Source organism: Ochotona curzoniae, unplaced genomic scaffold (assembly GCF_017591425.1).
Source record: "Ochotona curzoniae isolate NIBS_2020 unplaced genomic scaffold, NIBS_Ocur_1.0 contig_3520, whole genome shotgun sequence".
In the NCBI taxonomy this organism is placed as follows: Eukaryota; Metazoa; Chordata; class Mammalia; order Lagomorpha; family Ochotonidae; genus Ochotona; species Ochotona curzoniae.
Genome location: NW_024465894.1, coordinates 11361241 through 11383213, shown reverse-complemented (window position 1 = coordinate 11383213; position 21973 = coordinate 11361241). Strand labels below are relative to the sequence as shown.

Genomic DNA, 21973 nt, shown 5'->3' with positions numbered 1-21973 from the left:
AAACCGTTGTTGGGGTCTTTCAGCCCTAGTGGGCCCTTGGGAGTCAGCCCCGTGTCTGCATCTTTCAGGGGGACATCCAGAGCTCCTGTGACTATTTTTTCTGGAACTTTTCCCTTTGTATTCCAGCTCTGGTTACCCCAACTCCGTCCCGTAACCTCAAGCAATAAGACACAAGTTTTCTACCCAAGTTTTCTACCCAAGCCACCACAGGTAGAAAACTATGAAAACATGAAAGTCACCTAGTGTTTTTATTTTTTTTTCTTTCAAGTGTTGACTGCCCTGCAGCTTCTGCCTGTTTGTGAAGGAAAAAGTCTAGCATCTTCCAGTAGCTTTTCTGTTGTTTGTGTCTACAGTTCATAACAGGATGTGTGGGAAAGCTGGTTCAGCAAGCACCGCTCTGCTCTGATGGGAAGCAGAAACTCTATGATGAAGCATTCTTTTTTTCATTAAGGGCTCCCCAGCTCTCCTACCTACTCCACTACCCGACACAGTATAGCTGGCAGTCAGTATGGACATACTAAATAACTCAGTCCGTGAGACTTAAGACTGCAAATGGAAGTGAATTATCAGAAAATTGTGAGATGAAAAGCCCTGAATGAAGGATCTCATCGATGACATCAGGCTTGGAGTGTTCAGTAATCTGTTGGTGGACATGCTGAGTCAAGAACTCAGCTCCTACGAGAGTCCTAGATAGCTGAGTGTAGACCAGAGTGACCCACAAAGGGACCCTGAGGAGGCCTTAGCATAGGGCGAGAACTGCCATGGTGACAGTAACACTGCTCTCCCAAGATGGAACTTAACGGCTTTTGGAGAATTGACTGTGTTCAAAGGACATGCAGCTTGTCGGAGGGAAGCAGAGGTTTGCTGGGAGTTCTGCATGCTCAAGGCGAGGGAATCAAAGTGAAGAAACCCTGGCTGGAGATCAAAGAGGGGAAGCCCTGCAGTCTACTGCGGTGTGCTTCTCTGCCCGGTGACCTGGTAGGTCGCAGATCCAATAGCCAGAGATTTCAAAACCTGTGCAGTGGATGCAGAGCCGTTGGAAGTCTCCTGCTTTACTCCACTGTCAGGCTCTGATCTCAGAGAGGAGGGAGGACTGTCGCTGATTTGGGGACCGTTGCTTGGATTGGCGATGAGAGCGTGATCACCAAGCAGGGAACACTGGTGCTGGCGTTTGGAAGGCACATTTTATGGAATTTCAGATGAGATGCATATATCTCCTGCCCGAGCCTCTAGAAGTGATGACAGCTCCAATAGCAAGAGGAGTTATGTGTTTAATCAGTTCTTATTCTGCATAAATTTCATTTCTTCAAGGATTCCTTGCCAGCAGTCGTACTTCTGTGGATCGTCTTCACTGTCTTGACGTTAGTTTCTTTTGTTTTCAAGCAAGGGCAGATAGTCACAATAGTTAGCACACATGGCATGGATGTTTACCACTTAGCTGCCAGACCAATCACAAAAGCTGCTAACCACTTGCTACAGGTGTGTTGGTCCTCTTGACAAGTTCCTTGTCCTCTCTGAGCCTCTGACTTCCCTCTTTGAAATGGGTTTGGGTAGCCACATTGTAGACATGGTCAAGTGTACAAGTGATGGGCATGCCAGCTGCCGTTTTTCCCTCATCTGCTCCGTGTTGGAGTCTGGTCAGGTCTCTACTGTGGATGCTCTGTAGTGGGCACCTTTCTGCTTCAGCCCGTATGGGTTTTTCTCACTACTAATACACTGTGAACTGATGTTAAGAAGCATTTGCTGTGTCCTAAATTGGTCTGGTTTGTTACCTGAAGTTTTCCATTACTCCTAAATGACTAGTGTCTGGTTTTTCTGAAATCAGGATTCTTTTAAAACATTTGCGGTTCTTTCAGTTTTGCCCTTCCTGCGCCCCCAGCTGCTAGGTCTGTAGGCTCTGAATGCAGATCCCAGCTCCCCCACTTACTGGCTGTGTGCTTCACTGGACTCTGCTCTCTGTATGCCCTCCCCTTCTCGCTCCCCTTTCCCATTCTCCTTCTCATTCTTTCAGTCTTTCAGGTAGGACTTTCTCCTTCAAGTTCAGCATCCTGCTTTTAGTTGTCCTTATTTCCTTAGTATTATTCTCTAAACCTTAGTGAACAGATTACATGAAAAGCTTTTTCAAATTCTTATCCCAGCTACTTCCTAACTGACTAAGAACAACACTGGCTCCTGGGAGGAGATGGGTTAGCAGGAAGACAGGCGCGTGTGCACACACACATGCACACAGATTTATTCTGTTTATTTGAAAGGCATTGTAACTGGGAGAGAGGAGAGAAAGAGAACGAGAGAGGCAGAGACAGAGATCAAGATCTTCCATCCGTTGGTTCACCCTCCAGGTGACTGCAGTGACCAGGACTGAGTCAGGCTGGAGCCAGGAGCTTCATCCTCCCACTGGTCCATCTTCCGCTGTTTTCCCCTGCTTGTTAGCAGGGAACTGGATCAGAAGTAAAGCAACCAAGACACAAATTGGTGCCCACACGAGGTGTTGGTGTTACAGGTGCCATCTATAATACCAGCCCCAATGCTTGTGTTTAAAACTAGAGAATTTTAATTAATGGAGCAAAGGCGAATGTTGACGTCCATATGTAGGAACGCATGATGTGGAATGCTCAGTGAGTACGCCCCTCTTCCCACTTCTGTAGTCACAGCAGACATTGCTAGTTGATCGTGACACTCCTGTTATCACGAAAGGCCTCATAATTCCTCTGTCCACGGTACTCAATACAGCAACAACCCAAGAATTAGCCCAAGAGGAAAGGCTGGCGCAAGTGCGAGAGTCTGCAGGTTGTGGAGGTGGATGCCAATCCAGGTCTTGCCTGTGTGAATGGCCCTGTCCTGTTTAACAACTGCGTAAACCAGGAGGGCGTTTGGTGCTGCAGGTGGCCTGCTTTGCAAAAGGATTCCTCCTGCTGCAAAGGGAGAGTTTTTTTTTTTCTCCCCGCAGGAGGAAGTGGACCACATTCCTCCAAGCCTAAAGCAATTAGTGTGTGTAATTTAACTCCCATGCCCCCTCTCCCAGCTATTACATAAGCTTCTGTAGATGACTGTGTGGTTTAGCACCATGATTGTGACTGACTAATGTGTTTGTAGACACCATGTCAGCTTTACAAGTGCCCCCATCCTTAGCACCTTCGTTCCCATCCCCTGCAGCTTCTTTAGGGTTTCTTTGACTTTAAGGTCTTGGGCAGAAGCTCAGTGTCAAAAACTTATGTGTTCATGGGTTTTTTTTCACCTGTTTGAGTTGTGTCCCCTCCTCCTGCTTGGGATTTTCTTAGAGCTGAGCCTGAGAAAGCTGTGCTTCAGCAGAACAAACCCAAAATTTCAGTCAGTGACTACTTGGAGTGATCCTTGTAGCTTGCCTGGGCTGGCGATTGCCAAAGGCTTGGCTGCAGGGGCCGGCACTGTGGCACAGCAGGGAAAGCTGCTGCCTGTGGCACCAGCATCTCAGATGGGCATGAGTCCAAGTACTGGCTGATCCACTTCCACTCTAGCTCCCTGCGAATGTGCCTGGGAAAATAGTAGGGAATGGCTCAAGTGCTGGGACCCCTACGTCCACATGGGAGACCCATAAGATGCTTCAATCCAGCCCAGTTCTGGCTGTTAATGACCATTTGGGTAGTGAACCATCAGATCAGATGGAAGACCCATCTCTTGGTCTCTATTTATAACTCTGCCTTTCACGTAAATAAATAATTCTTAAAACAAAATGCTTGGCTGCAGACATGTGATGGAGTGATTGCTGCTAGTGTAATAATCTCTTTGCCGGCTAAGTCTGAGGTCAGTGGGCCAGTCCCACCGGCCACCTGGTGTAGATCTTCTCTTTCATGAGAGGGTCTCATGAGTGGCCATGGAGATCCTGGTGGTGGGAGATCCTGGTGGTGGGAGCCCTGCATCACGCCATGGTTGGGATGTTGATTTATCAGCCTCAGTATCCTTATCCCAGGCTGTTCCTGCTGCTTCATCTTCCTTGCATGTGATCCTAGCTCTGCCCTGCTAGAGGGCTGGAGCAAAGCTGGCCATTCCCGTCCTGATTTTTGTTATTGCTTGGTCCTCATGCCTGATATGGACCCAAGGAATTGAAACAGAGGTCAGCTGGGCTCTTGGCCGCTTGGTGGTAGAGCTCAACATGCTTTCGTTGTTTGATCTCTGTTCTTTGTTCTTGTTGAACCCCATCCCCACACATAGCCCAAAGTCCTGACAAACTGAGTTGTGTTCAGTGGGCTTCAGAAGACAGTGACAAGTCAAGGGTTGCCCTTTAGAGCTCTGAGTGAAGACAACAGAGTTGGAGGAGGCAGAACTTAAAAGAGTAGATTTCAAAGTCTGGAAAGTTCTTCAGAACAGGAGTTGTGCACTCAGTCCACAAAGCCCCATGAGAATGGGTTGGGGAGAATGGGGAGTGGAATGGGACAAGGTAACTTCTCATTCAGACATCTGGAACACCAAGAGCCCCAGAAATCTTTTTGCTTTTGAGTGGAGCATCTTTCTACTGGGGTGGGGGAGGGTGGCATGGTGCGGTTATTCCAAGAAGTGTGTTGTGGGAGGGAAGAGGCGGGCATCCTGTAGGAGCGAAAGTAGGTCCCAAGCCAGATCAGAGCAGGAGGAGGAGGAGGAGGAGAGCCAGGGTTGTTTGTTTTGTTTTCCTTGTCCCCTCGTGCTCCACAGTACAGGAAGCATGAGGGGAAAAGCAGCTATGGCCTTCCTCCAGGCTGCTGCCAATATTGTGTAGAGAAGAATAGCTGAAGAATAGGGGGAGAAGCTGTAGCATTCTCTTGTAACAGTGTGAACTTTGAAACACTTTCTGACTCATGTTTGAAAGTCTCCTCAATTTGAATTCGCCTTCCTGCCTTCCTTCGTGTTGTTTTTCTCAAGGCAGTAGGCTTAACTCCAAAGATGTGTCAGCCAGCCGCTCCCCTGGAATTAAGGTGTCAAAGGCCTGCCTGGCCCCCTTCTCCCATCTCAGTGGGCAGGGCTGGAATGGGAATGTGGTTTTTTTTTTTTTTAAGATTTATTTTTATTATTTTTTCATTGGAAAGGCAGATATACAGAGAGGAGAGACAGAGAGGAAGATCTTCCGTCCGATGATTCACTCCCCAAGTGCGCGCAACGGGCCGATACTATGCCGATCCGAAGCCAGGAGCCTCTTCCGGGTCTCCCACGCGGGTGCAGGTTCCCAAAGCTTTGGGCCGTCCTCAACTGCTTTCCCAGGCCACAGGCAGGGAGCTGGAAGGGAAGCGGGGCTGCCGGGATTAGAACCGGCGCCCATATGGGATCCCGGGCGTGCAAGGCGAGGACCTTTAACCACTTGCGCCACCGTGCCGGGCCCGGGAAAGTGGTTTTGACCTTCCTCAAGGCTGGCCCTAAGCTTAGACCTGAGGGCCGGAAATGGTCATTGTAGGGGAAGCAGAAATACCGGTGCAATATGCCTCAGCAAGAGGCTGCTGGTTTTGCTGCTGGCAGCAGTTCCTGCTGGAGTTTCTATTCGTGCATCCTGAAAAACATCCTTCTTACCTGTTTAAAACCCAACTTGCCTGATTCAAAGAATAATGGGGATTTGGTTGGCAAGCATGGCTGAGGCCCACAGCCCCCTTGGTAAGGGACCCTGGTTCCCCTCTGTGGCTCTTGAATGCTGACTTCAAACTCAAGGCTGGCTTTGTGCTTACAGAGTGGCCAGGTGGCTTCCAGCAGCAACTGGACTTCCTGCTTCCAGTTCACCCCTATTGGAAGCTTCTGATTGGGGCAACTCAGAACATGTGCATACCTCTGATCCAATCACTGTAGTTGGCTCAGGTCATTGCTGACAGGCTTAGACCAATCTGGACCAAGGAAGGACAGAGTAATAGTGTGGGACTATAGAGATTGCCCTCAAACCAGTGCCCATCTTGTTTCTTTGGACATATTCCTTCCCCCAGCTCTACTTTTCCACCAAGCCCTCTCCTTGCCTTTCCCCAAATGCATACTGACCCTATTTCTCCCTTTGAGGCCACAAGGTTGAGTGGATAGAGCCAAGGGAGTTGAGTGCAGACTTTGGGGGATCACAGAGGTGGAGTCAGGGCTAAGGAGTGGTGAGGACAGCCCTTGCCCCATCGAGGGTCAGGTTTCCGGGGTCTCAAACTTCCCGCAGGCCACACACAAGCTGTTTTGACCCCTCCATCCAGATACTGGACAAACTCAGCACCCACTCTTTCCCCTGGCCCCCTGATGGCTCTTCTCACATCATACATGCCTGGCCTGGCCCCTGAGACCCCTCTCACACCCATCTCACCAGCCCAGCTTTTCTGTTGACCAGTCTCCCATGTCCCCTTCTTCATAGCCTGGTGCATCTGAATATTCCCTGCCTCCCCCTGGGATTCCTGTGTCTCCAGGGAGCTGGTTTTTCTTTCAGTGAAGTCTTCCTAGGGGATCCCCTCTAGGTGCCTGTGATCCTCTCCCTTCCTCAGGTCCTGGCAGCTGGACCGCGCTCCTGTTGCCCCATGGGGAGTATGCACAGGTGTGCCCAGTTCTCACATGAGGGCCATGCCACAGCCCGTTGGAACCATGGTCTCAACACCAGTGCCCCATTGTGGGCAGGGGTCACCGGGTGCCACTCTGTGAGCTGCTTCATGGCAGTTCTTTAATTAGACCAAGTCGGGGTTTCTGAGCTGGAGGTGGGAGGAGGTGTGTGGGTCTATTGGGGGAAACTAGGTCACCTGGAAACCAGAAGTCAAGAGGGAGCTGTCCTGGAGCCCCAGCTCCCGGGAGCCCAGTGGGGCAAGGGGGAGGGGCTGACAAGGAGAGGCTGTGCCCTGGCCCCTTTTACTGGCCCTTGGGAGACCCTGTTCTGGCTCTTCTCCAGGGTTCTGGGCAGCTGCCCTTAATTTCTTTTCCTGGAGTGGGCAGGGCACTTGGGGAGGGCCTCCCGCCCCCAAGGCCTATGGCAGGAGCACCAGGCTGAGGGTGGAGAACACCCAGGTTAGTGGCTTCTTTTTCTGCATCCTGGAAGCACATCACACCCTCTCCTCCTCCCCGTCCCCCAGCCCACCCTGTCTTGTGCTTCTGTGTTGTCATCCACGCATGAGACAGTGGCCATGCCTTTTACCTGGCCCTGTTCCCTGCCCTCAGCCCCTGGCTGGTGCATCACAGATGTCTGCTACGTGTTCATCACACATGATATGTTTCAGCACTGTTCTAAGAATGTTGTCGCAAGTCAGCAGCAAGGCAGGTTTGTTGCGTGCCAGTCACTTGTACTATTTATCAACACTAAATATCATCATTATTTAATCTTTTCTTACTTCCCAGCTTGCTCCTTTGTGACATGAGATAGAAGATATATTTTAAAAGAAAATTCTATTTCCCTACCATAAATAAATAGTGACTGTGAAACGAATCCACAGAAAACAAAACAATGTCATTTTATTTGAGCCCCAGACACAGTTGCTTGCCTGAGGCTGGGAACCTGGCTTCTTTCTCTTTGTTAGTTATAAAGACAATCAGGGCCTATCAGCATCAGACTAGCACTTTGTTCTGGAGAGAATCTGAAAAATGGAGAAAGAAGAGAAATTGGTGTCCTTCCCTCTTGGTGTGGTCTTGTGTTGCGTTAGGGTTTAATTTTTAAAAAGATTTATTTGTTTATTTGAATAGCAGAATTACAGAGCTAGCGAGCGAGCGAGAGATATATACACACAGGTTGAAGGGAGAGAGGTCTTCCATCTGCTGGTTCACTCCCCAGGTGGCTACAATGGCCAGTGCTGAGGCAGAAACTACACCTGAGTCTCCCGCATGGATGTCAGGAGTCTGGGTACCTGGACCATCCTCTGCTGCTTTCCTAAGTGCATTAGCAGGGAAGTGAGTTGGAAGTGGAGCAGTTAGGACTATGCCTTGGTTGTTCATATGTGATGCTGATGTTGCCAGTGATGGCTTAAGTCATTGTACCATAATGCTGGCCCCATCCCTGTACCTCTGAAAAGGCCCTTAGGGTTAATTCCCTTTCCACATCTAGGGAAGCACTTGGCACAGAAAACAAGTAGCAGTTTCTTTGAAAGGGAGAAAGTACTTTAGCAGTGGCAGTGAGGGGTACGTGTTCACTTTTAGCGTTTCGTTGGTACCACTCACTTAGTAGGTGACCAGCAATAATAGTGAAGAAAAGAGTAACTGCATATAAAACCTCAGGGCTGGAAGAAATCTAGACTTCTCAGACCAGCCTGATATTAGGGCAAATTCACTTGCTACAGTGCCTGATGGAGATTTGCCATCTGCTGATACAGCCTCTGGTCCATGAATCCCATTTTGAGCTGCTTGTTGGCTAGCTCTGCTCTGCAACGACATCATGGACAATCTTTTGTGTCTTGTGCAGAATGGAACTTGGCCTATCTGGAGACTGAAGTCTTGTTTTGCCTAACAGTGCTTGCAAACTCAAAGCCAGCAAGTGATGTCGGCTCCTGAAGGCTGTCAGGATAGAGTATCAGGGAGTAGTGAGGTCGGTGGTGAATTGGAAAATCCGTGCCCTACCTATAGACAACAGCTCTACTTTGGCATCTTGTGGATGGTTAGCAAGCATGGCCCAATACTGAGATGTCCTAAGATGTTCTGTAGTGCACACTAAAACCTAACAAATCCACAGATGTGATGTGGACCAGAGGGGATTTCCTTGTTAAGTCTGGCCATGGTCCCTGGCTGTTCATTTCTGTCCCAAGACTTCCCCATTCCTTTTGAGCTGAGTAGTCCTGGCTTCTTCGGGCCGTGTTTTGTATGTGGGTTTCCCGAATTTCCCCCACTGTGGTTAGCCCTCTGCATGGTTTTTGACATTGCCAACCACCCTTTAGCCCTTGTCTGTTCCTCTTACCTGGTAAACTATTGTTCGACCCAGTTGTCTCTTGGTTTCGCGATCCTTTTGGATTGTCCTAGGCTCACTGGCTCTTCTGGTTTTCAGCTGTGTGATGTTGGGTCATTGGCTTCATTGCCTCATTCCTCAGCTTTCTTAACTGGAAAGCGGGCATGGTAGTTGTCTACCCCATCAGTTTGTTGAGTGATAATTCTATAGATAGATGTACAAGCAGGCAGGTGTTTCCTAAAGGCAGTGCTGGTCTCCAGCCCCTCCCTGAATCAGGGCTTGTCACAGAACAGGTGTTTGTTAAATGTGTGGTCACTTGAGGAAGTGGTTGGCAGCTCTCTGTGAGGTCTGCCCATCATGACACTGTGTGGCTTTGAATTCATCCTTTTTTTTTTTTAATTTCTTCTGAAAAGACAACCAAAATATCTACCTAGACAGCTAAAATAAAAAACAGTACTGACACCATATGCTGGGGGAGGAACTGGAGCACTCCTGTTTTGCTGAAGGAAGTGGAAATTGGTGCAGCCGCTCCAGAGGACAGCCTAGCAGTTTGCTTTGAAACCTAAACCTACAATTTGCAGAGTGACTCCCATGATTGCATTGACCCCTGAGAAAGGAAAGGGGAAGTTCGCACAAACACTGTGCGTGAGTGTAATAGTCCCGAATTGGAAATAACCCCCATGTGCTTCCAAGGGTGAATTTTCTGGGGGCTCATCCACAAACCAGAATAACACTATTGCCAAAGGGAATGAAACAGTGATATGTGTGACAAGTTGTCTGAGACCCAAAGGGAAGATGCTGAATGCAAAAAAACAACTCTCCAAGGTCACCTGCTGTCTGATTCATCTGCGATGTTTTTGAGATGACAGAGTTCTAGAGATGGAGAACAGATCAGGGGCAGGGCAGGAGTGGGTTGGGAGGGGGCGTCTGGGGAAGGATGTGATTATAAAAGGGGAACGGGAGGGATGCTTGAGGTCACGGAACCCTTTGCGTCTTGCTTGTGATGATGAATGTGTTGATAACATCAAATGAAACAAAACATGCATACAAACAAGTCATAAGTAATGCTGATACTTCCAAATAATCAGGAATGTAAAGCTAAAGCCCTCTGAGGAGGCTGGGAATGTGGTGTCTGTGTGCACCCCTGGCTGTCACATTGCACAGCAGTTTTCCAGCTATTACCATTGAAACCAACTGCATAGAATGTATTGGGGTCTCTCTGTGTTGCAGCTGCGTGAGAACCTGCAGTGATCTCAAGAGAAAAAGTTTAATTCATTAAACTTTCAAAAGCACATAGCAAGGTATTCAAAAGAAAAATTGGAACCAAACCAAGCAAGAGGCAACCTAAGTCAGTCAGCTTGCTTCTTAGCTGTTGGCTTATTTATACCTAATGTCATGCCCATTTGGACCTCTGGACCTCTTTCTGAGAGCACTGCCAAGCCAGCCCCTTCTCCATTCTGCCTGTTTACCCCTAGACTTGGAGATGGGAGAGAATGGAAGAGCCACCTGGTTCACCTTGAGCTGCTGAAGGTCCAGGCTAACAGAGTCCCAGCCTTCGGTGTCCAGAGGAAGGGTGGTCCACAGTATGAGAGGAAGTGGGGACCCCCACAGATTAACAATCATTTCCTGAAGCCAGAACCATTCTGATCTCTGCTGGGACCTGGGCCAGTCTTGCCTGCGTCCAGCAGCCAGCCTTGCATGCTGGTTCACAGATGTGCTGTGCTTGCATTTCCCAGTCCTTCCTCCTCCAAGTGAGCCTCTCTTTGCCATTAGGTGAGCAATTACTTCTGACCAGTCCTTGAACATTGTGCAAACTGAGGAAGGTAGGCCCAACAGGAGTGCCCAAAGAGAAGTCGAGTCCTCAGAAATGTATCTTACATGTAGTTTAATCCCCTTGCATCCTATGCATCATGGGCTGCAAGTTGCTATGGAGATGGAGAGCTGGGACTAGCAGGAGACCAGACGATATAACATACTATGACAGTACTACCCAGAGTGAGGTCCAGGAACCCCATGAGAAATCCTAAAAACTATTTTTAAAAATCTGCAAGGCTCAGACTGTTGTCCTGCCTTTCAGTTAAATAAATCTTAGCAGGCCAGTGTTATGGGATAGCAGACAAAGTCATCTACAGCACCAGCATCCCACATGGGCACTGGTTAGCATTCCAGCTTCTCTGCTCCTACCCAGTCCTCTGCTAATGTACCTGGGAAAGCAAAAGATGGCTCAGGTGCTTGGACCCCTGCCACCCAGTAGGAGAACCAGAAGAAGTTTCTGGCTGCTGGCTTTTGTTTGGCCCAGCTCTAGCCATTATGGTCATTTAAAGGAGCAAAGCAGTGACGAAGGATCTGTGTCTCTTTGTCTCCCCCTCTCTCTGTGAATCTGTCTTTCAAATATAAAATAAATATTTTTATTTTTAAAAGAAAGATTTATTTTATTTTTATTGGAACGGCAAATTTACAGAGTGGAGAAACAGAAACATCCATCTATTGGTTCACTCTTCAAGTGGCCACAATGATCAGAGCTGAGGAGCCAAGAGCACAGGAGCTTCTTCCAATCCGAAGCCAGGAGCCAGGAGCTTCTTCCAGGTCTCTCACACGGGCATGGGTACAGAATCTCAGGGCTTTGGGCTGTCCTCTACTGCTTTCTCAGGCCACTCAGGAGCTGGAAGGGAAGTAGAGCTGCCGGGACACCAACTGGTGCCTGTATGGGATCCCATTATGCATGCAAGGCAAGATTTAGCCACTGAGTCACCGTGCTGGGTCCCAAGTAAATAAATCTTTAAGACTCCCTCCCCCGCCCCAAAACCCTCAGTTAAGATGTCTGCATCCTACATGGACGTTTCTGGGTTCAGTTCCAACTCCAGCTTCCTGCTAATGCCAGCCCTGGGGGGCAATGATGGCTCAAGTCATTGTGTTCCTGCCTTCCAAGAGAACAAGACCTGGCCGGTGTTCTGGGTTCCCAGTTTAAGTCTGAACATTGTGAGCATTTGAGAAAGAACCAACAGATGTGGTGTCTCTTTCTATATGTCTCTGAAATACACTCCCCCCAAAATCTAAGAACAGCAAATCCATTCTGTAGCAATGTGATAACCTAAAACGTATTTTAATAGACTTACAAAAATATAGTGGAACAATACTCTCACATAAAACTTTTGGATGAAAAATGCCCTATTTTCTAAAACAAACAATTAATGAGAAAAGTGGTACTACTTATAAACTTTTGCTGGATTCATGTGTCTATTTGCACATTTAATCTGTTGCAATGGCAGCCCCTGTATACATGTGAGATAAAGCAGATGGAAAAGGTTAATAATTTCCTAGTTATGTAAACAGTCTTAACATTGTGGACTTCTTGAAACAGTCACTGGAATTTCTTGTGGGGTTCCTGGGCCTCACTTTGGGAAGCATGTTATATCCTCTGATCTGTTTCTGTCTCCATAGCAACTAGCAGCCCATGATTAGAGGGACTTAAGTTAGTGTCAGATACTCCTATTTCTGAGAACTCGGCTTCTCTTTGGGCACTCCAGTAGCCTCTATATCTGGGTTATGCAGTCCCCACCATGGATAATCCCTCAGAGGCCACCTCTGTTCAGCACCCACGTACCAAAACCGTTAGATTATGCTGGCTTTATTCCAGGGAGCTACCCAAAGTTCATAGAGAAATGGAATTAAAGGATGACTTTATTTCCATAATTTTCCCCCCAAATCCATACATACTTTTTTTTATAATGTATATATTTGCAAATGTTTTGAAGACCTATCATAGACATGGATTTCAAATGTTGTTTGCACCCAAATGAACTTAGTTTTTAATTCCATTTCCCACAAACATTTTGAGGCATGCAGGAGACATGGTGCCTGGCAGGTGGGTGTGGCTTGGCATCCTTTCCCAGCATTCCGCTCCAGTGAAATTTTTCTGTGCTGCCCAATATGGCGGCTGCCAGAAGCTGAGCAGGTGGCTGCTCTGCACTTCAAGTGTGGCTAGCACTGGCCTATTTATTGTGCTGTAGCCAACTTACACACGAATATCCTTGTGTGGCTACTAGCTTCTGCCTTTCATGGTAAAGCCAGATTTGTACTTTTGTTCAAGGATCACGGGACAAAAACTCCTAAGAGCACTGAGGTTTTAGGTCTGACCAGTGTGTCCATCTCTGTCTCTCTCTGCCACAGGCCCCACCATGAGGCTCCAGCCCCATTGGAGCCCCCGTGCTCCCCTGGCTCCCGGCACACTGTGCTAGCCCCCAGCCAGGGGGTGGCGAGGCACAGCGGCCATGGCCAGCCACGTGGACCTGCTGACGGAGCTGCAGCTGTTGGAGAAGGTGCCGACGCTGGAGCGGCTGCGGGCCGCCCAGAAGCGCCGGGCTCAGCAGCTGAAGAAGTGGGCACAATATGAACAGGATCTGCAGCATCGCAAACGCAAACATGAACGGAAGCGCAGCACCGGCGGCCGCCGCAAGAAGGTATCCTTCGAGGCCAGCGTTGCCCTGCTCGAGGCCTCCCTGAGGAACGACGCCGAGGAAGGTGGGTGTCCCCCTGTCGCTGGCCCGTGGACTGCACAGCCACCTTGGCCTCCATGTGCCTTCCAGGAGTTGCTGGCAGGTGCTGCATGGGTGGGGGCTCTGTGGAAAGCAGCCCTGCCCAAGTCAGGAAGCGCCTGTTCCTAAGATAGGCTTTGGATTTATCTTAGAATGTTTGGAAAACAAGAATTCCAGGCCGAGGCTACTGAATCCCATAATAATTTTCCTTCCCTCCTACAAATGTTTACTGATAATCCACTTCCTGCACAGGCTGGTTGTGGGCACTGTGGTGAGCAGTCCGATGGGTCTGGTGTCTGTGCCCCTGGCAGACCCCTCTTCTGCAGCAGTCCACAGGGGGCTGTACCCTTCTCTCCGGGAATGTCTTTCCTGTTAACCTTCACTCAGGGTGCAAAGGATGTAGACTCTGGAGTTAGGGTGGCCTGGGTCTGGGACTGGCTTTGTCAGTTCCCTGGGGACCTTGGCAAGGAGACTAGCTCGCTGTCCTTAGTTTCCACTTTTCTGGAATGGGGCTAATGATGGCTCTGCCTCAAGGGCTTGCTGTGAATGCAGGATTAGGTAACACCTGCCAAGTTCTTGGCTGTGGGCCCTCATGCCCAGTAAGTGATGATGAATAGGATTTAATTGGGCTATCTCATCTCATTACCGTATTTTATCCCATCACATTTGTGATATTGTGAAATTGTCCATCAAGTCAACAAACATAGACAAATAAGCACAAGGTTGAGAGCCTTAGAATAATACCCATTTCACAGATGGGAAAACTGAGATGCAGAGAATTCAGAACCTTGACTGTGATGGCAGATATCAGAAACTCCAGACTCCTAGGCCAGCTTTCCTGCAAGGTCATGATTGGAGGATTGGTGACTCAGCCAGAGTCCTGGGCATGTTCTGGGTGGCAGGTGGGGCTACGAGTGGTCGGAGGGTGTCATTGTACAGTTGAGGTTTGGGCTCTGGCTTTGCCTCCATCAGCAGCTTCTGCTACTCCCCACTGCCACGTAAGGTCTTTCTGGCTGTCCCTGGAGAGGCCCCTCTGTGCTCACTTTGCAGACACATGGTGCTAGGCAAAGAGAGAACTGAGGGGTGGTGTTGCTTACAGCACAAGAGGGTGTGGAGTGTTACAGGCCCGGCTGCTTAGTTCAAAAATCCAAAATCTGAAAGGCTCCCAAATCCTAAACTTTCCAATCCACAAGTGGAAAATTCGATACCTGACCTCATGCGACAGGTGGCAGTCAGCATGTGGGTGTGCTGGAAGTGTCGTGTAGAATCACCTTCCAGTTATGTGGAGCAGGTGGATACCAAACCTGAATGAATTCCCCTTAGCTTCCATTCTCCAGGTACCTCATCATATATGCAATATACCAAACTTAAAAAAAAAATACCCAGATGCTTCTGGGCTAGGCATGTGGGCTAAAGATGATCAGGCTTTATTGCCCTTCGTCTTCAGGATCTAGAGCTTTCTGTCCAGCACAATTCCATTTACACACTGGTTCCACAGTCTTTGAGGAAATGCTGGGCCTCACTCAGCTGGAGACAGTTGAGAGCATGAAACCCCGGGCTGGGGACACGGCCCTGTAGACCTCCTCATGGGGGGCTCGGCAGGTGACGTAGCAGCCCTAACCCACTCAGGGGACGACTCGCGATGCAGTGTTACTCTGGCAGGGTGGCGTCTCTGCAGCTGCACCCTCCACCTTCTGTCTGTCCTCTCTTCCCTGACACGGGCTTCTCAGAGGCTGTTGGCTTTAGGCCTTGCTGGGTCTGGGCTTCTCTAGCCCTGTCTGTGATCTTAACAACTTGGTTCCTCTCTCTGTTTTTTTTTTTCTTTAAAGATTTATTTTTATTGTAAAGGCAGACTTACAGAGAGAAGGAGAGACAGAAAGCTCTTACATCCGCTGGTTCACTTCCCAGATGGCCAGGGTTTCAGTTCCGGTTGGTTGGTTGGTTGGTTGGTTGGGTAAGCAATGACTTCTGGGTAAATTACTCTACAGTTTTCTCCCCGCCCCCCAACACTGTATCTTAGAGACATTTCCATGCCAGACCGTGTCTACAATGTATCTACAGCCTTCCTTTTAGCTTCTGGGTAATAGTCCATAGATAGAATGGATCCACCCAAATATTTGAGCCAGTTTCTGATTGATGGCCAGGGTTTCGCTTTTGCCACAGTGAACAGTTTTGTGTATACAGGCAGGTGTTGATCTGGGACATGTGTAGAAAGTGAAAGAGTTGTTTAGAAGGATATTTATACTTGAACAAGAAAAGTTCTAGAACCTGTGGACTGTCCCTTGTGCTGGAGACAGGCAGGCAAGAGTGGGTCGGGCCAGAGCACTGTGCTCTTTGTTGGACGATGAAGTTGGGGTGAGGGGGTGCTCCTGGCATTCAGGCACTGCTGCCTGGGGTTGGGGGTGAGGCTGCCGACAGCTGGGCTGGGCTTGACTTTCTGGTGGCCTGGCAGTTGGCTGTGAGCAGCTTCTGCTTGCTGGTGGAATTGGTGCTGGGAGGCTGCTGGGGTGTCAGCTCACAGTGGGATGGGAGCGTGGGGCAGCAGCTCTCCCACTCTCTTGAATTCACAACATTCTGAGTCAGTCTCACTCTGCATCCCAGTTGAGTGGGAGTTTTCCCGAGAGACAGCAGGTGGAGAGCTCACCTAATTGCTCCCTCTGGCCCGTATTACTTTTAGGCTGATGTCCTTGACCTGACCCACCTCTCACGGCTCCCCCTGCATCACCCCATGCTCCAGCTCCTCCTGGCTACCCACTCCCCGTACTCCAATCTTCCACCTTCCCACCTTCGTACACATGGTTCTCTCTGTCTGAAACACTTACCAGCTCCTGTGGCTCTTTCAGTTTCAGTCTCCTGTGACCTTCCCAGGGAGCCATCCTGAGCTGTTTTGGTACCCACCTGCATCCCTAGTTGGAGTAGACTCGATTTCTGCATCCTGCCCTGTGATGTATCCTGTCACCATGTCCCTCTGGAGGCATGCCTGGTTTGCTGGGATGGATGTTGGTGCTGAGGAGACTGGTGTGCTCACACACACGTTTTCATCCCTCTCAGGCAGCTGCCCGGGCATGGGACACTTCTGTGTTCCATTGCAAGCCTTTCTGTTTTCCAGAATGGCTGCAAGCTGTCTTCATCTGGAATCCCATTGTATAGCAGAGGAGTTTGCAGCTTGTAGAGGCCTGGTTACCTGCCAAGCCCCGTAGGGCTGAAGTGTCCAACCCAGGATTCAAACCCAGATCCATAGTTACTGGTCAGATACCTCCTGCTTTTTTGTTTGTTTTGTTTTGTTTTTCCTCTGGGAAACAAGAGAACCTCTTGCCCCTTGCTTCATGGATCTGATTTGTGCTTCTTGGTGCCCTGGTGCCTTCCTCTGCTAGCATCCTCATCCTCATCCTTTGGGGACCCCCAAAGCAATAAAAGGGGGATCCCACCTTTATTCCTATAATTGCTGTGACCCACTGATTGGATGTTAACTTGTTATGTTTTCTCTCAGTGTGTAAGATTTTCTGCATGGAGACTTTGTTCATATGCAAAAACCAAGAAGTCAAACACAGAAATTCAGGTTTCATGCTGAAGGTTTTCAAAATTGGTTTTGAAAAGCAGTGGAAACATGCAGAAACCCAATATGTAAAATAGAGAGCAGAGCTGCTCTGGTTGAGGTCAGCTTGGGGTGACTGCAACCAAGTCCCCTCATGCCCCTGGCAACTTCTGTTGACCCCAGGCATGTCGCGGCCACCTGGGCTCTGCAAGTCAGCTCTGAGAGCAGTGGCTGCTGCAAAGGTGACAGCTCTGCCTTCGACATTGGGTGATTTTTGAAAAGGGAAGTTCTGCTTCTTCTAGTTATAAAAATAACACATCCGGGTTGTAGAAAAACATAAAAGCACAGAGAAGAAATATTAAGAAGAAAATAAAATTACTGAGCTGCAACAGCCATTGCTAAGATTTTGCTATTGTTTTATCACAGGAACAAATGGAACTGTCACTCCCTTTGTTCCTAATCTCAGTGTTATTTAATCAAGGGACAATTTGCAAAGTTCTTGAGGCAGTGGTCCTCAACCTTTCTGATCTCTGAGCTTCTCAGAGCTTTTGTTTAACTGGATTCTACCCAATGATATTTACTGTATTAGAAATTGAAACTGTGGAATTAGGTATCTCTTTATTATTCATTAAATCATCATAATAAACTCATTAGCTGTTGCACTAATTATCTATTGTTGCTTAGAAGATGAGCTGAGCATTCAGTAGCTTACAACAATTCACGTTTACCGTTTCATCTAATTGCTCTGGCTCAGGAAACCAGAAACAGCCTAGCTAGGGGGGTTGGAAGGATTGTGGTCACCTTTAGGTCTAACTGGGGGTTGGGGGCTCACTTCCAGGATGGCTGTGCTCATGGCTCTAGGCAGGAGGCCTCAGTTCTCCCGCCTGAGAGCTGCTTCTTTCAGAGGATGTGCTCTGAGAGATGGCGGGGGCTGCAGTGCCTTTTGGGACCTGATCTTAAAAATCAAAGATTGTTTCTTCCGCCTTGTTCTATTCATTAGATGCAGTGTAGCCTGCAACAGAATGCCCTCCCTTGAAGTGAGAAGCATATGCAGACATATCTTAACTTTTGTGACATTTCTTTATCTTCCTGTTCTCTGAATGACAGACAAAACCAAGACAGAGACCACTTGACATGTGTCTGCTGTGTTCAGGACTGAGTTAGACCAATGCCAAGAGCCAGGAACTCCAACCAGGTGCCCCACATGGGTGGCAGGAAGCCATGTCTTGAGCCATTGCTTGTAGCTTCCCAGGGTACACAAGAGCAGGAAGCTGGGTTGGAAATGGAGAGGCTGGGGCTTGAACCCCATCATTCTGTGACAGAATGCAGATGTCCCAAGTGATGAGATAACCGCTGCACCAGACACTTGCCCCTTTTGGGCATGTTTCAAAGCATCATGAGTTGGGGACAGCATTGTGGCACAGTTTAAGCAGGCACTTAGAGGCGGGATGTAGGCATCCATCCGAAGTTCACCATAGGCCAAACTTGCATCCCAGTTAGCATTTTGAATGGTTCTTTTTACGTATGCATCATGTTTTGGTCAATTAGAAAGTATTGGTTTACTGAATTCTATGCATTTGATATATTTCCATATATATTATAGAAACATAATTTCAACATCAATCTCATTAAAGAGTTTTCAAGTACTGGACACTATAAGCTTTTAGTGCAAACTAAAATGATGGCTTGAGTAATATAAACTGGGGGAGCAGTCATCCTTGCTGTGTGTGTCTCAATTTATCACACAGCATATTCAAAGGACATGTGCTCAAAGATTGAGACTTAATAAAGTTAATACATTTTATTGTTGCATCAAGGACATTCTAAAGGGACATTGGTATTGATTTTTTTTCTTTATTTGCTGCATATCTAAGGCAGTGAATCATCAGTGACTGCTCATATAGTTGAGTGCAGCTGGATCAGTTCTGTTCAAGATGCAGTAGTTGTACCTACCATTGCTTTTGCACTGTGAGTGCAATTCAAATAGCTAGATGCAAATGACATCTTAGTATTATTATGAAAATAGGGTTTTAAATTGGAAGAAAATACTTTTACAGGCAGAGAGAGAGAGAGAGAGAGAGAGAATTTCTTTCCATTAGGTCATTCCCTAAATGTCTGTAATGGCTGGAGGTAGACCCAGCCGAAGGCAGGAACCAGGAGCCCATTCCAGGTCTTCCATATGGGTAGCAGGACCCAGTTACTTGAGCCATCATACTCTGCCTTCCAGGCTCCTAGTGTCTGTATTACCAGGAGGCTGGATTTAGGAGCCAGAGGTAGGAGTTGAATCCAGACACTCCGACAGAGGATACAAGCATCTCGACTTCTAAGCTAAATGCCCACTCAGGAATAGTTTTGATCTGAATACCTTGAAAGGATTGTTACGATCATTTTGAGAAGCACTGGTTCAGTAGCCAGGGAGACATAAAGCAATACCTTGAGTCAGCAGCCATGGGGAATTGTGACCACCCTGCGTGCCCAAAAAGGCAAGCCAAGGAAGGGTGAGCCTGCTGGCATCTCTAGCGGATACCTTATGGCAAGGTCTACGAGCAGGAGCAGGGAGGCGCCTCCACTCTACGCTCCCGGCACCCTTCAGTCTCCCTTTTGTCCCTGAATCCAACCAGAGAGCAGAGTGCAAGGAAGCTTTGGATATGGTCCACATGGACCCCTAGAGAAGAATGGATCTGGGGGGACAGATGGGGAAGGTGGTAACCTCCTTTATGTCTGCATACACTATGTATGTATATTTAGAACATTTTACCTTAACATTCACATGTCAGTTCAACTAGGGATCATGTAAACACTTTGAAGCCCTCAACAATATAATGATACAAACGAGGACTGTGGTGGGAGGCAAATGTGTAGGTGGTGGTGGTGCTGGGGTAGAGTCCCTATGCAGATAATTTGGCGTGTGGAGAAATTGGGAGAAACTGTATGCAAGGACTGTGATGGGACTGAGCTTGTGTGTTTGAGGACAGAAAGAAGCTGGGATGGGGAAGGATGGCCGACAGAGGGGTGGCCCAGGGGCACAACACACTGTTGTTGGGCACCTGAAACTTGGGCAGCAAGTGGGCTTTGATTTGACTGGGTGCATTTTGAGAGGAGAGAGGGATTCCAAGCAGATGCTGTTGCTCCTGGCTGCTGAGCGGAGGGGAGACTGTTTTTGTTCTCAGGGGAGCCTGAGTGGAGCAGGGAGGCCTTGCAGGGAGAGTCTGGCAGGTGTGGAGAGGCAGAAATGAGGAAGTCGAAGCGCAGGGGTGAGTATCGAGTGAGGAAAGGAGGGAGCTGGTGATGACGCTGGGATTTTTGGCTGGAGGACCCAGGTGGATGATGTTGCCATATTTTGGGACTAGGAAGCATGGGGTAGGAGGGAGAATTTGGAGAGAGTCAGGAGTTGTCAGGAGTTCTGTGGGACTGTGCAAGGTGACATGCTCCTGTAGCATCCAAGAGGAGCCCCGCAGGGAGGCAAGTGAACACGTGAATCTGAGCTCACGGGGATGTCAGGGACCCAGGTTACACTTGTGAAGTCATCAGCATGCAAATGTGATCTTTCCAAAGCCAAGGGACTGCATGAGCTATTTAGGAAACAGGGATAGATGGAATGAGAAGAGGCCCCAGGAAAAAGCCAACAGCTGCTTCAAGTAACGCCAATATGAAGAGAGTAAAGGGGGGCTGTACCACCTGTGTCCCATATGGGCACTAATGTACTGGATACTCCACTTTGGCTCCAGCTTCCCTGCTGGAGTGACCTGGGAAGGCACAGGGAGATGACTCAGTACTTGGGCCTTTGAAATCCACATGGCAGAAGCTTTGGGCTTCTGCTTTTGACCTGACCCAGCTCCAGCCATTGTGGCCATTTGGAGAGTGAACCAGTAGATAGGAGATCTATGTCCGTGTGTGTGTGTGTGTGTGTGTCTGTGTCTGTAATTCTAGCTTTCAAATAAACAAACAAACAAATAAATAAATAAAAGAGAGGACCTGGCGTGGTAGCTTAACGTCTGTAGTCCTCGCCTTGCATGCCTGGGATCCCATATGGATGCCAGTTTGTATCCCGGCTGCTCCACTTCCCTTCCAGCTCCCTGCCTATGGGCTGGGAAAGCAGTCCAAAGTTTTGGGACCCTGACCCCACGTGGAAGACTCAGAAGAAGCTCCTGGCTCTTGGTTTCAGATTGGCTCAGCTCTGGCCATTGTGGCTACTTGGGGGAGTGAACCAGTAGATGGAAGAATTTCCTGTCTCTCCTTTATTCTAAATCTGACTTTGCAATAAAAATAAATAAATCTTTAAAAATAAATAGATAAAAAGAGCGCACACAGGAGACAGAGTCATCCTCCAGGGTGGCAGAAAGAACACTAGGATGGTATGGGTCTCAGGATCATGCCAGGGAGGCATTTCTGGAACGAGGCCACTGTTGGTTGAGTCAACTATGGTGGAGAGGTCAAATGTTTGATCTTATTTTGGTAGAGTCTCTGGAAAAGATATCTGCAGTGATACTCTCATGTACCCTTGCCTGGATGTGCTGAAATCTGTGCACCCACAGCTCTATATGGTATTGTGAGTTGTTCCCAATTTTTTTCCTGCTATAAATTACGCTGCGGTGGAACATCAGTGTGTGAAAATATTTGGCCATAGGAGTGGGCCTGGTTATGCAGTGAATCAAGATGCTGCTTGCGACCCTAGCATCTCGTGTCAAAGGGCTGACTACTGTGTACTTGCAATCCCAGTGACTCCTCATGCTCCTGGGAGGCGGCAGAGGTTGGTCCAAGTACTTCAATTCCTGTTTCCTGGCTTTGTTCAGGCCTAGTCTTAACTATTACAGGCATTTAGGGAGTGAATCAGTGGATTGAAGATCTCTCTCTCTGTTTCTTCACATTTCTGTCACTCTGCCTCTCAAACAAAATTTTTTTGATGAAGTGTTTGGCCATAGGTTTGGCCACTCACTTAGGATAGGATTCTTAGACGTCTGTTGGATTTGAGGACACAAACATCTAAAGGTTCTGTTGTTAACTGCTTGTTTGGACATGGTCTCAAACAGACCCGACTCTCCACTGTCTTCCACATCTGTGCTGGATGATGGGACCAGAGACATACCTTGCTGC

General features: G+C 48.4%; 1 protein-coding gene across 1 annotated transcript in view; it reads left to right on the top strand.

Moving 5' to 3' along the window:
- PPP1R16B (protein phosphatase 1 regulatory subunit 16B) overlaps window positions 1-21973 on the top strand; it is a 94066-nt gene that overhangs the window by 12369 nt on the left and 59724 nt on the right. Inside the window, exon 2 of the mRNA XM_040981473.1 lies at window positions 12980-13330. Coding sequence (XP_040837407.1) covers window positions 13081-13330 — 250 coding nt within the window. The 5' untranslated portion in view covers window positions 12980-13080. The remainder of the gene's footprint in view (window positions 1-12979; window positions 13331-21973) is intronic.